The 14,010-nt window shown below is 36.8% G+C and overlaps 1 protein-coding gene across 1 annotated transcript in view; it reads left to right on the plus strand.

Moving 5' to 3' along the window:
* Positions 1 to 14,010, plus strand: part of DIS3 (DIS3 homolog, exosome endoribonuclease and 3'-5' exoribonuclease) — a 27,530-nt gene continuing 13,520 nt past the window's right edge. Inside the window, exons 1-13 of the mRNA XM_028526453.2 lie at positions 1 to 383; positions 952 to 1,109; positions 3,308 to 3,501; positions 3,903 to 3,976; positions 6,273 to 6,440; positions 7,190 to 7,354; positions 9,004 to 9,117; positions 9,237 to 9,374; positions 10,001 to 10,147; positions 10,520 to 10,636; positions 10,925 to 11,026; positions 12,017 to 12,081; positions 12,172 to 12,256. Coding sequence (XP_028382254.1) covers positions 156 to 383; positions 952 to 1,109; positions 3,308 to 3,501; positions 3,903 to 3,976; positions 6,273 to 6,440; positions 7,190 to 7,354; positions 9,004 to 9,117; positions 9,237 to 9,374; positions 10,001 to 10,147; positions 10,520 to 10,636; positions 10,925 to 11,026; positions 12,017 to 12,081; positions 12,172 to 12,256 — 1,755 coding nt within the window. The 5' untranslated portion in view covers positions 1 to 155. The remainder of the gene's footprint in view (positions 384 to 951; positions 1,110 to 3,307; positions 3,502 to 3,902; positions 3,977 to 6,272; positions 6,441 to 7,189; positions 7,355 to 9,003; positions 9,118 to 9,236; positions 9,375 to 10,000; positions 10,148 to 10,519; positions 10,637 to 10,924; positions 11,027 to 12,016; positions 12,082 to 12,171; positions 12,257 to 14,010) is intronic.

The following is a 14,010-nucleotide window of genomic DNA, read 5'->3' on the forward strand; positions in this document are numbered from 1 at the left end:
AGTCTTGACGTTTTCCCGCGAGAAGTGTTTGCTAATGTCTGGAGCGGGAAGGGGAGAACGTCCCTTTAAAGTATAGTTGTGCGACAGTGCCCCTAGCTTGATACATTTTTCGGTCCAGTGCTGTCAAGAGTCGGGATTCCGTGCTGCGAGGCAAGATGCTGAAGTCCAAGACTTTCTTGAAAAAGACACGGGCGGGGGGCGTGATGAAGATCGTGCGCGAGCACTACTTACGGGACGACATCGGCTGCGGTGCGCCGGGGTGTGCGGCCTGCAGCGGCGCGCACGAGGGAGCGGTCCTGGAGTCGCAGCCCCTAGACCCGCCGAGCAGCCTCTGCCCGCAGCCGCACTATTTGCTACCTGACACCAACGTGCTGCTGCACCAGGTGCGTCGGCGGGCGGGCTGCACCAGGAGAAGGGGTGTGACAGCTAGGGAAACTGAGGCCGAGAGAGGCGCGTCTGGGGCAGCATCCTGCACTTAGGGAGAGGCAAACCCCTAAGTATAGGAGGGACCCATGGCTCCTGTACCCCAGGCCGAGGTTCTTTTCCTTGAACGTAGTATTTTTGAGTTCTTGGAGGTATAACAAGTGTAGGTACTTTGATTTTCTAACTCTTGGTGTCTTTTCCGCCTTAGATTGTAAGTCTCTGGAGGCCGGGACCTGAGCTTCTGTGGCCTCCAGTCTGCGACCCACAGGCAGCTTTTTAAGTGCCTATTAAACAAAAACGATGTGGGCCAACCTCTTTCTTTATTAATGGACTTAATTCTGCGAAGTTTTAGAGTTAGTCTGTTTACATGTGTTTTTCTCTACTAAACCTGAAGGATTTTCAATAGCAAAATATCTCCTTATCTTAATGCATGTTTAGTGTTTTTTAAACTGATAGGGTTTTACGTTCGACAGAAACAATTTGCAAATGAACATAGAAAAAATTCTTCTCGTCTTTTCTTTTTTTAAGATTGATGTTCTTGAGGACCCTGCCATCAGGAATGTAATTGTCCTACAAACAGTTATGCAAGAAGTGAGGAATCGGAGTGCCCCGGTATATAAACGAATCCGAGATGTGACTAATAACCAGGAGAAGCATTTCTATACTTTCACTAACGAGCACCATAGGTAGGAGGGAAATTATGTTAATTATCAAGAAAAACACAGAATTATCTAAATTTGGGGAGGTCTCTTGTAAGTGATTTGTGATGTCAGAAGATATCTGATAGGTTTCATACTTACAGGAGTTTTACTTGGTTCTCATACAGTTGTGTAGAACATAATGTTAAGTAGACCTCATTCAGGTCACGTGGACATTGATTGGGTCAAACCTCAAAGCAAGGTCTCCTGACTCCTAGGCTATAGTATGTACTTTTATTTCCAAAATGTTTTTAGTATGTGTTGAGCAATAGAATCATGGTAGATAAGATGAACCAGCTTCTTGGAAAACCATATGATATGAATAGCCAACATAGGTTAATAAAATGTAAAAGTTTGTGAAGGAGGTTTTAAGTAATAAAGCAGATTTATTCTTAATGGGCTTTTAAAAGTTACACCAGTCCCTTGTAACTGATTACACTGAAGAAAATAAGGTTAAAATATAGAATTCTTTGTTACATTTCAAATTCAAGACTTACTTTCAATATAATGTGTGGTCTTAGAAAATAGATGTTTCATGAATCGATGATGCATCTTAGTATACTTTTATTAGATTAGATCAGGGCTTCTCAGTCTTGGTTCTGCCGACGTATTGGACTGGATAATTCTTTGCTGTGGGTGGGCCGGTGTTTAGCAGCATCCCTGGCTTCTACCCACTACATGCCAGTAGTAACCTTTTTACCCTCTGCCCATAGAGTCATAACCCAAAATGTTTCCAGACATGTCACATATTCCCAGGGTGCAAAATTGCCCCCATTGAGAACCATTGGATTAGTGGTAGATGTGGTAATGAAATGCCATTATAATCTGCAAATTAAAAAATTTAATTTCTCAACTTTCTCATCTTTATCTTTATATCCCAAACTTAAAAAAATTAAATTGGTCTTGTAAAGAACATCAGTAAAGCACATGCAGCTTTCTTATTTCCACCTCATCCTTGAATTCTAGAAGCAGCGATCTCACTTGTTTTTCAGCGCAGAAAGATCAAGTTTTTGTGGAGCCTGATCATCAGATCCTGAATCAGAGGTTATTGTTAACTGAAGCACATGAGTAGAGTTTAGCAGTCCTGGGGTTGACAGAAAAACCTTCCTTATGACATTTGGGCAAATCTTATAAGATGCTATTACTCAAGTCACACTAAAACCAGTTCAAAAGTTTATGGCAGTGTCTTGTGATTGGTATGCCTAAAACATTAGTAGATGCATTTAATGGTGAGGAATAAAATAATTCTAAAAAATATTATTATAAGTTGTCTAAAATTTAAAAATGGAATTTATTATCTTTTTTTTAATAAGACCATTTATTTTTAGAGAGAGGGAGAGTGGAGGGAGGAAGGGAGAGAGATGTCGATGTGAGAGAGAAACATTGATTGGTTGCTTCTAGCACACCTCCAAGTCGAGACCTGGCCCATAACCCAGGCATGTGCCCTGAGGAAATGTCTTTTGGTTTGCAGGCTGATGCTCAGTCCACTGAGCCATACCAGCCAGGGCTGAATTTATTACCTTTGGTACTAGAAGTTATTGTACTGAGTTTTCTTATTATACTTAAATTTGGCTTGAAAACCAGACTTAAATAAATAAGTATGCCGACATATTTGGGAGTTCAGAGTAAATGGAAAGGAGTGTGCAATCATATCTGTATCTGGTCTTTCAGTCTCCAGGTGGCCTCTGGCATTTATTGTGTGTTTACCTTGGATAATTTACATGCATTATGAATTTAACTGTAAATCATGTGACCATGAATTGTACTGTTTGTTGAATTGTACTGTTTTAGGAATTACTGTTAATCTACAGTTCAAATGAAATCTCATCAGACCTGCAAAGTTTATAGTTTTTTTCCAGCAAATCATTGTTTATTTCCTGTTCCAACCTGAGTATAAAGCCTGAACTTGATTTTTCTTTTGGTGAAATAAACTTTTTTTAGCCTTTTTATTTCATTAATAACACGGTTTTCTTTTTTCAAGCAAATTGTCTTAGAAGTATAACTATACAGATCCTGTTTATTTCTTCTCTGAGGTATAAATCTGACTACATTAAGAGAAAAGGCTGTACCATTGGCTTTTAGGTTTAGTGGTTATTAAGTATTTATGTCTTAAAACTTTTCACATATGCTTGTTTGTATTGATATTCATTTCCTTTTAAAAAAAAATTTCATTTCTTTACATTTAGAGAAACGTACGTGGAACAAAAACAGGGAGAAAATTCGAATGATAGGAATGATAGAGCCATTAGAGTAGCAGCAAAATGGTACAATGAACACTTGAAGAAAATGTCAGCAGAGAATCAGCTGCAAGTTGTCTTCATCACCAATGACAGGAAAAACAAAGAGAAAGCCATAGAAGAGGGAATACCAGCTTTCACTTGTAAGTCTAAATGTATCAACTGTTAAGTTGTGTTTGCAGTATAAAAATTATTAGGCTCATAGTCAGAAATTCACTTGACTGCATAATATTTTCATAGTCCTCTATTGCCTCTGTTTTTGCATTTGTAAATTTCTCTGCATTTCTAAGCTCAGTGTTTTGTGTTACCCGGTGGCGAGTTTCCCCATCACCATTTGGAATTGGCTTCGCAGTAAAAAGCTCAATGATATTCCTGCCTCACTGTGTGCTCTGGCATGACCACATCAACAGATACAGTCTTTCTTTCCAAAAAAAATGGTCAGATGTACCATCACAAACAAGATTATCGATGTTCTTCCATATCTAAGAAAAGACAAATAGAAAAACACTTGAATTTTTCAAGAACAATCAAACTTACTTTTCAGGTGAAGAATATGTAAAGAGCCTAACTGCTAACCCTGAACTCATAGATCGCCTTGCTTGTTTGTCTGAAGAAGGGGTATGTTTGCATTTGTTTTATTCTGTTCTGAAAAGTGAAAATACTAAAATAGCCACTTTAGGTTATGAAACTTACAAATTAGAATGTCGGTGGAAATTGGAATAGGAGTTGAGTTGTGACAGTAAGAGTGGCTGTAATCAACATGCCATTCCTAAAAGAAGTGACTTTCTAAAATAGCACTGTTTGCCAGTATTTTCTCAGCAGCCCAAGTGGGGCCTGGCATTTGGTAGCACTGTTTGTTGATGAATAAATAAATAAATGAGCCAATGGCTGGTTTGTGAATCAGAATTGGTGTTTGACAAAGAAGTGGCGGGCACTGCAGATAGGGCATGCAGCTATAGCAGTAATTCCAATGGAAGAGGGAAGGGACTCCTGAGAGGTAGAATAGGAAGGGTGGGGGCCTAATAATGAGGAGCTAGAATTTTTTCAGTAGGTCAACAATTTTTAAACTATCTTACAAAGATCTCCCTCAAGGGCAGCTATGAAGAGATGATAGCAAATAGAATTCTGTACCTTACCTAATGGCAAGCTAAAAGAAATTAAGGGTGTATAAAAGTCTGCCTAGGGGAATGGAGGAGAATGATTGGAAATCTTATGTATTTGAAAAAGCACTCTAATATCGCTATGTAGGATGACACACTGTATCGTGGGCAAGATTAGAGGCAGAGGGATGAGCAAAGGGATCAGTGTAATAGCAGATGTGAGGGGATATGCTGTAGGACTCATTAAACATTGTGAGCCCTCATTTCCTTACATGTAAAGTGTGTTTAGCAATAGTGACTTAATAGTGTTGTTATGAGCATTAAATGAGATAATAACAGCACTATTAATAAAATTCTTATCTCAGAGCCTGGCATATAGCCAAGGTAAATGGTACCTATTGTTATAATTGAAATAGGTTTTATGTAATAGAACATTTTACATACATCCCTTCCTTACAGTTTTTTTTCCCATCAGCTACTTTACAAAAACTAAATGGAAGTGAGAAAGTAAAAGCTAGGCTTGATTTTTGGAATACACATTTAGGACTGCCCTATCTAATATGTGGCCAGCAGTTGCACATGGCTGCTTAAATGTAATTCAAGTTAAAAATTCAGTTTCTCTGTTGCACTCTTCACTTAGAGCCCCTTGTGCCTAGTGGCTTTCATTTTGGATGTTACAGAAAGAATATTTCCTTCATCACAGTTGTTTCAAATAGCACTGATCTAGAAGAAGAAACAAGAAATAACGTAACACTGGTAATACACAGTATTTGATTAAGTACTGTGATGGGGTGAGTGTAGGATATGGTGTGATACAACATGTGTGTGCCTCCCTTTCATGGTATGCGGTATCATGTGATAAAAACCACAGCGCTTATGGGAAAATGGTTAGAGGCACATACTCAAAAATTTCATTAAGTGTTAGAAAGATGGTTTGGAAAGAGACTAAAATGATATTTATTTATTATTAATAGATCATCTTATTTTGTATCATGGTGAAAATGTTACAATAGAGAGGGAGCAATTTTGATTCCAGAGAGAGACAAAGTTCTTGAATAGAGGGGAGGACATGGTTTGTAGTGCCCAGCTGAAAGAACAGAAACATTGTATCCCATTGTATTCATGGTTACCGGAGAGAAAGCTCAGATTTTGGTGTAGATTTAAGTAGGTGGGCAGATCAGGGGGTCAGAACATGTACTGGCTGTTTCTGATTCTCAGTATGGATATCAAGGTCACCCATCTGAGAGTGAGGAAATAACAGAAAGGAGGGAGTGTAAAGGAAAATGGAGAGGAAAAGGAGCCCGGCACTCAGGGGCTGGATGTTTGCTAAGAATCTTGATAGGTGCTGTAGATGTAAGGCAATTCCCAACTTACTTCTATCTTATATCCTTAGCTATTTAAAATAGCCAAAATAAAAACAGCATTTCTTGTGCTTTAGTAGCCACAGATTTTTCATGGAATTGAGGCCTTAAATTAGCCTTTATGTCTCTACCTGCCCACTTAAATACACACCTTTGTTTTGGGAGGCCTGGGGTTGGAGTTGGAGATATGCAGTTTCTTGGTGACATAACACCTAAATGGCTAACCGTCTGTGGCTGACCACCTAAATGTAATGAAATTGAAGTATTTGTGTGAGTTGTTTTAAGAATAGAAAGCATTTTTTTCTCATTGTGCTATATTCTCTCATTAATGGAATTGTATATACCATGATGTGTAAGGTTTTTAAAAGAAATTAATTGATAGTGAGAATAGTTATCTACTGGTTTGCAGAAAACTTACATACTAACTGTATCTTTGGTTCGCTAATTTCACAGAACGAAATAGAGAGTGGGAAAGTAATATTTTCAGAGCATCTTCCCTTAAGTAAGCTGCAACAAGGCATAAAATCCGGTACATATCTTCAAGGAACATATAGAGCCAGCAGGGAAAATTACTTAGAAGCTACAGTATGGGTTCATGGAGACGCTGAAGAAAATAAAGAGGCAAGTGTGTAAATATATTCCGTATATAGTAAAATACTTTATGTTCATTATTTTCTTTTATAAATATTTTAAGTTTTGTAGGAGAATTTAAATTTGCATTGTACTCCCGGTTTATCTGCTTGAAGGCAGCGGTATAGGATACATGTAGATACTAGAATTAATCACTTTTTTTAGAAAACTGCTTATGGAAGAAAAGAACTTTCTACTAACCGACTTTTGAGGTTAATCAAATAATGATAGATAGGATGCCTCTATTTTATATATTATGACCAGTTATGGGAAGGACTAATTACATAGCACTAATTGCTCTAGAGGCCTTCACACACTTTAAAGTGGGTAGCAATTATTTTGGGATGCTTACTGCTTGCCAGGTATTCTTCCAACTGCTTTGCATGCTGCATTTCAGTTAACCTTCAATCTTGCCTCTAAAGTAGGTACTCTTTTTGTATTACCTTCAGGACCCTGAAGTTTAGAGAGGTTAAGAAATTTTTCCAAGGTCTCTTGGTAGTAATGTAAGAGTTATGGCAGATTGGTGAACACAAACTCATATTTTCTGATCATGTTTTTTCTACTTGATATTGAAAAATTAAGAGGGTGTAGTAAGGAGGCACTCTAAGGAAGAAAAATGTAAAGGAGGAGAAATAGAGATACAGAGAGACGTTCAAAATATATCAAAAGCTCTGGTAAGTAACCTTCCCATTATTGTGATTAAAAATATTTGGACACATGCCATTTTCTGTTTTACACAGATAATCTTACAAGGACTTAAAAATTTAAACCGAGCTATTCATGAAGACATTGTGGCTGTGGAGCTTCTCCCCAAGAACCAGTGGGTAGCACCATCTTCTGTGGTTCTACATGATGAAGGTCAAAATGAAGATGATGTGGAGAAAGAAGAGGAAAGAGAACTCATTGTATGAAAACAAGCAAGTTTTAATTTTTGTCTGTGAACTTCTGTATAATTAATGTGTTAGCTTTGGAAAAAATTAAAGAAGCTTTATTGCTTTCAGATTTATTGAACAGAATTGTATGAGGGGGACACCAAAAAAAAAAAACTGGAATTGGCTTCTGGAGGGTGTTCCCTCTGTAGTACTCACCTGCTAGGTGAGTGTTCCGGAAACCCATCTGTATCAGCGTCAGCTGGTGTTGTCGTGAGAGGCTGTGATCGGCCTCACTGCATTTTTTTGAAGAGCCTTTCGACGCATTTGCCCATTTCACGATGGGTGATTTACGAGCGCACCTGCCCAACTGTGCTGGGTGTTCAGCAGTATTTGACCAAAAATGACACGACCCCAATGCCCCGCCCTCCCTCTTCACCTGATCTTGCCCTGAGCAACTTTTTTTGTTTCCCTGGATGAAAAATGTCCTCAAAGAGAACTGTTTTGCCAATGTGGATGAGGAGAAACAAAAAACACAAACACTAAAAGGCATCAAAATTGACATGTTCAAAATGTGTATTAAGCAGTGGGGAAAAGTCTCAATAGGTATATTGCATCAAATGGAGAGTACTGTGAAGGTGACTGAAGTTTAAACATGTAAGAATAGATGGACAATTTTTTATAAATTTGTTATTTTGGGTCCCCCCTCTTATTTCTACACAGTTGACTTTTTTCTAAGTATTTAAGTAGTGTTTTCAATTTATGTCTTATTTTGCTCAAATAAATGGGTTTAAATACAGAAAGACTTGATTATGAAACTTGAACTGTATGACATTCAGAATGTGATCTGTCTGAATTAGTGAGTTTTAACTAAATAGAAATTAACATTTTCTGAAATGTTTTTACATAATATTTTCTTGGCATAGTAGATGTACTTTTGGGCCTTTATATTTGGGTCTGTTTAGAAATTCCTTCTCTATTACCATATTTATTATGAAGAAAATACTTTCAGTTGTTTTTTAGGAGCCAAAGTCTACCTAATATGGCCTATTTATTTCCTTATTTTAGAGTTACATGAATAATGTAGTTATTCACTCAATATTAGCATTTCTTTTTCCGTGAATTTTAATGCAGTGTTCTGGACCCTTACCATGGCCTTACCTGTGTAGAGTCTAGGCCATAGAAGAGTGTCGGAGGTGAAATACCTTAAGATCCTTCTGCTGTGTCTAATCAGAAATACCCCTTTTTGAATTTTTATTTTGAATAAGCAAGAACTGTTAAAGGTACCTCTCTTTTTTTGTTAAGGAATTAATAAATACCAGACAGTTGATTAGTGCAAACTAGTACTAAAACCCTAGTTTATTAATTCCCATACCTGTGTATGTGTTAGTAAATCCTCACATTAAAAGTGAAAAGAGTTGAATTCTGAGATATTTATTCAGTTATATTTATTTTCTCAATTATGTGTTTTTGTAATCCTTTACATTATGGAAGATTTCTATGCTTTGTTTTTACACATTCTTGCCTAGAATTCTGAAACATCAGGATTCTGTACTTTTATGTCATAATTTAGTGCCTGAAAATACTAGTTGTCCGTATTCACATTCTAATTATGAAGGGAAATTATGTCATTATTCTTCAAGGAAAAATAACAGAAAGTTTTTATTTTTATTTTTAAACCTCAGATTAGGGCTGCTGTAAGTGAAAAAATGTTAAAGCCTACAGGTAGAGTCGTGGGAATAATAAAAAGGAATTGGAGACCGTACTGTGGGATGCTCTCCAAGTCTGACATTAAGGAGGTGAGTAGAGAACATGTTGTTATGTAATGAAAAGATGATACAGTTTGATAGAACAGCTCTTCCCTTGCCTTTATCCCAGTTTTTGTGTGTCTGTGAATATTTTTGCTCATTTCCTTTAGTCAAGAAGACATCTCTTTACACCTGCTGACAGGAGAATTCCTCGAATTCGGATAGAAACCAGACAGGCTTCAGCATTGGAGGGACGGAGAATTATCGTTGCTATTGACGGATGGCCCAGAAATTCCAGATACCCAAATGTAAGTTTGAATCAGTCATTTTGTTTTAGAGTATTTCATTGAAAATTTGGGAATAAAATTGCTTCTCTTAGTGAAACTAGAATCTGTTTATGTGTAGAATTCATACTGAAATTTAGGAATATTTCACAGTTAACCTAGTAAGTAGTGCATCCAATTCAGAAGTTAATGTTATAAAATTTCAGTGTAAGTCATTTGGTTACTTTTACTCAGATTTTCAAACAAATAACTTTTCTTGATAATGACTACAAAAATGGTGTTTAAGACCTAACTAGATGCTAATCACCATTTTGACACTACTGTATTTGAAGCAAATTTTGAACTTGAAAGATAATAGGAAATAAACAGATGCTTTGTTATATAAGAACTAGGTCTTTGCTAAATCTTCATCATAAATGAATTTTCAAGTGTGTTTATAATGAAAAATCAGCTTTATAGTAAAAAATCAGCTTATAGTGAAAAATCAGCTTTAATTTACCAAGGGATCATTTCTAAGAAGTACTTACAGGTACATTTAGAAATACTAAGGCTATATGTAAATGCTCAAAGAACTTAATGTAGTAATAAGATATAAATTACCCAGTAACAACTATAAAATACACCTTTCCAATAATAATTTTTGGTTTTAGGGACACTTTGTGAGAAACTTAGGTGAAGTTGGAGATAAAGAGACTGAGACAGAGGTTTTGTTGCTGGAACATGATGTTCCCCATCAGCCTTTTTCTCAGGCTGTTCTCAGCTTTCTGCCAAAGATGCCCTGGAGCATTACTGACATGGTGAGTTGGAAAGAATTCTAAGTGACTTGATAAATTACTGCATTTGATTTAATTTTGTTTGAATCTGTCTGTTTTTAAATATGTAGAAACCATAGTCCCCTCCTGCCCCACATTTAGTTAGGTACAGAACTTTTGTATTGGAGAAACCACTTGCTTTACTGACAGATGGTTTTTTCGAGAGGACCAACATTAGATTATGTCAATTTTTCAAAGGCAGGGAAACCACAAGTTGCAAGTGGTGATGTCTAGTTATCATTAAGAAATAAGACAGGTTTTTTCTTGTTTTGAGTTTATCCTTGATTTCATTAGGGCTCTGCTGCACTTGTACTGCCCAAACAGTTTTTTCTCTCTGAATCATGTGGCATCTTCTAGGACATGAAAAACCGAGAAGACCTGAGACATCTGTGTGTTTGCAGTGTGGACCCCCCAGGATGCACCGATATTGATGATGCTCTGCATTGTCGAGAACTTGAAAATGGAAATTTGGAGGTATTCATTTTGTAATTGCATTCTTATCCAAATACAGTGTTGTTCTTGAGTTCACTTTCTTTTCTCACCCACCATAGAATGGTGGGTTAGGACCGAACCTCCACTCACCTTGTGAGTTATCTGTGCCCAGGACAGTCAGTCGTAGCTGCAGAGGCTAACAGGCTTGTGTCAAAAACTGACCTGGTGATCGTGACTGGGTCCTTTTTCCATTTTGCTGAATTTCTTCTCATTAACACTCCATTTATTCCATTAGGCATGTTGACACCTTTTCATTTTTATCTTTTTAAGGTTGGTGTTCATATTGCTGATGTTAGCCATTTTATTAGGCCAGGAAATGCTTTGGATCAAGAGTCAGCCAGAAGGGGAACAACTGTGTATCTTTGTGAAAAGGTAAATGTGTTCAATGTAAATGTGTTAAATTTAAAATGGAATTTTGATACATGCTTGCAACTTTTTCATCATTTGTTTTATTCTTAATAATAAAATCATCTGAGGTGTCTCCTGAGGAAAAGACAGCCTCAATATTTAGTGAAATTTGATGAATAGCTATTATGTTAATTGTGCTGTTAGTTCATAGAGACCATGGGACTTGTGGATGCTTAATTAGTCAAAGTCTGGAATAGTACATGAATTAGCTAAAAGACTAATATATAGAATGAGGTGATCTTAAATCAGTAAAAATATTGCAATGTTCTTTGATACTGAGTGGCCCAAGAGATGTAGTTGATATAAATTATTGTATAGCACTTATGTTGTGTAGCATTTATGGGTAACTAATTACAATGTATTTTCTGTTTCCTTTTTTTCTAAGTCATGAGTTTATTCTGTCACAGATTACTGTTTATTCTTCATTGAGCATGGCCCCATAAAGTTACAGAGAAAAGTTGTGAAAGTAGAGGGAGGAGTTAAGCTTAGTCTGTTATGAATTCATTGTCAAAGTTCTGGGTAGCTTTTTGCCATAAAAATTTAGTGTCTATTTTAGCATTTTAAAAACTCCATATAGTTTGTGTTAAGCCTTGGGAACATGTCAGGCGTGGAGGTAGCATGTGTCACTCATCTAGTACGATCCCAGTGTCCAGACTACAGAGGAGACCTTCAGAGGCGAGTTGGTGGTTAGTGTAGAGAACTGAACCTTAGGACCGAACCTCCACTGGCCTGAAGTCCAGTTTTCTTTCATTGCTTCCCTTTTGTAACAGTTTTGTGTAAGTACAGTGCTTTCTGGAAAAAGACTTTTTATTTTGTGTTTTCTCAGTTCTGTTTACAAAGACCAGAATATTCCTTTTTTCCTTGTTAAATTAATGCTGTTTGAGAATACAATCTCAAATAAATAAATGTATAGATACAGCTAAGTAATCTGTGACTCCATTTTTTCTGTTCCAGAGGATTGACATGGTTCCAGAGTTGCTTAGCTCTAACTTATGTTCCTTAAGATGTAACGTTGACAGGTATTTATGCATGTTTTTTCATAAGACCACAGTAGTTACTGCTTTAACTGATTCCCATTAACAAATATCATCTGTTTTTTTTTCACATAGGCTGGCATTTTCATGTATTTGGGAAATGAATCACAATGCTGAAATCTTAAAAACAAAGTTTACAAAAAGTGTCATTAATTCAAAGGTTAGTTTCATGGCTAACATTTAATGTTTAAAATCTTTGATACTTTTAACAGTATTCTAGATTGTTTTGAAAAGGTTTAGGCTTATTATCTTGAGGATTATTTTCCCCAGTGTTGCAACAAAACTTAGATTTTTATAGGTATCTGCTTAATTCTTGATGCTATTTATGGGCTTGTGTAGCCGTTGTCCTGTATTCAGGAACCTAGAAAGCCTACATACGTCCTTAAGAAGACCAAATAGATGACATTTCCCCCAGCTCAGGAACCCCAGTATTTGAAGCTGTCCCAGCTTATGACTGGTTAGCATTTTAAAAGCTGGCCTGCATACCATCTTCTTGCTTGTCAGGTTGGTTCGTAGAAACGATGTTATAAACCAGTGTTGGATTCCAGCAGGCCTAGCCTGAGATGTGTGCTCAGACAGAATGGAGCCAGATTGTCTTCCCCGTCCTCCTCCCTTTTCTGTACTTCTCCCCAGGTTCCCTGTGTTCTTATTTCCTCTGAATCTTTGTGTAAGGTTTGCCAAACTCCTCTCTTCCAGTGATCCATTTTTCAAATTTACCTGCTTTTTTCTGTCCCTTTCACATCATATTTTCTCCTGTAATCAGCTCGTAGTTGGAGAGAAAGCAGTGTTAGACTGACAAGTGGTGATGTGGGAATGATTTAAGCCTTCCTAGATTTGTGTTTTAAATAGCAGTGAATTAACTTTTCTCCTACACTTTGCCAGTATAACAAAATTATATGAAAAAAAATTTAGTGAACATATAGTGGAAAACGTTTTTAGAAGGGGAGCTCTCAGCTCCTAGGAGAGGAGTTGACTGTCCCCAGAACCTGACCTGCCTCTCATCATCTAACGCTCTTACGCTGTTCCTGAATTTTACTTGTCAAGTTATTTTTTGTCTGCCCGAGGATATGTTTTTTTATTGACTTTAGAGAGAGAGGAAGGGGAAGAGAGACAGGGAGAGAAAAAGGGAACCATCGATGTAAGAGAGGAACATCAGTCCGTTGCCTCCTATATGCTCCCCCGACCAGCAGTCAAACCTGCAACCTAGGTATGTGCCCTGACCAGGAATTCAGGAATTGAACTGGCAACCTTTTTTTTTTTTTGTGCACGGGAGACACACAACCAAATGAGAGCCACCTGGCCAGGGCTGTAAAGTTATCTTTAAAAAAAAAATCAGCCCAAAAAATGGTAGTTTTCCATGAAGAGTGAACTAGGAACAGAAGCAGCTATTTGTATATTTGGATTAAAATTGGAAATTACTTTAAATCTTTTACTACTATGATTTGTTTCATTTTTAGATATTTAATTTTAGGTATTTAGAAAATTTCCTGCAAAACCTCATGATTAGATTATTACAATTTTTCTAAGTATTTGCCAGTGAGTAGGGGAGTAACTTCTCTTAGGAAGGATTTCACTTTACAGTTATTGTCAGAGAATAATCAAACCTTTTTATTTTAGCATTACCTGAATGCTAAATATGAAGTATGAATATCATTGAAGTGTAAGCAATTTATATACTGACCATGCTACCATATTACTTGTAAGTTTGCCTGTGCTGCATGCATAATATATCAGATGAATGTTAATGAACCAGAGTCGTATGTGTGGAATATGAAGGTTATAGTTAGGATTCTCTTTTTTGTTAATGGTATTTAGGTTTTTCAAAACCATGGATTTCACATAGTAGAAATATGAGAATGTGGTAAGCCAGTTTTTATAATTTGTAAGGCTGATATTAATATATGGTTTCTTCTT

The sequence above is a fragment of the Phyllostomus discolor genome, chromosome 11, assembly GCF_004126475.2.
Source record: "Phyllostomus discolor isolate MPI-MPIP mPhyDis1 chromosome 11, mPhyDis1.pri.v3, whole genome shotgun sequence".
Lineage (NCBI taxonomy): Eukaryota > Metazoa > Chordata > Mammalia > Chiroptera > Phyllostomidae > Phyllostomus > Phyllostomus discolor.